Below are 404 nucleotides of genomic sequence, written 5' to 3'. Positions count from 1 at the left end.
TGGCTTGTGATCCATATCTAAAGATATGTCGCCGCTTAATAAGCGTTGGCGGCAGCTGTACAGAGCAGAATGCTTTTATGTGTGAGTCAGGTATCTGCGGCTACGCAGCAACACAAACCATAGAGGGAGAGCCCCTGGGGGGCAGGCATTCTCTCTCTCGCTATTGTATCGTCAAGGATCTTCCCCCTGGGGCTGCATGCGATCGATTCAGGCATTGTGTTTCAGACTGCCTGCAGTGTGTACAGGGTGTATGTAAGCCGGTGGTGTCGCCGCTGCAGCAGCAGCAAGCTCTCCTAGAGCAGCAGCAAGAACTCATGATGCCGCTAGCCGTCAATGGGTTCAGTGCTGATGAACAGCAGCAGCAGCAGCAGCAGCAGCAACAGCAGCAGCAGCAGCAGCAGCAG

At 54.7% G+C, this 404-nt stretch overlaps 1 protein-coding gene across 1 annotated transcript in view; it reads left to right on the top strand.

Annotated features, from left to right (window-relative positions):
- Nucleotides 1-333: 333 nt before the first annotated feature.
- Nucleotides 334-404, top strand: part of EMH_0058890 (uncharacterized protein) — a gene marked incomplete at both ends in the record, with an annotated part of 723 nt that continues 652 nt past the window's right edge. The window contains one exon of the mRNA XM_013497619.1: nucleotides 334-404. Within this exon, the coding sequence (XP_013353073.1) occupies nucleotides 334-404 (71 nt within the window).

Source organism: Eimeria mitis, genomic scaffold, assembly GCF_000499745.2.
Source record: "Eimeria mitis Houghton genomic scaffold, Emh_scaff2798, whole genome shotgun sequence".
In the NCBI taxonomy this organism is placed as follows: domain Eukaryota; phylum Apicomplexa; class Conoidasida; order Eucoccidiorida; family Eimeriidae; genus Eimeria; species Eimeria mitis.
Note: the sequence above shows the minus strand (reverse complement) of the source record. Positions and strands in the feature narration are given on the sequence as shown.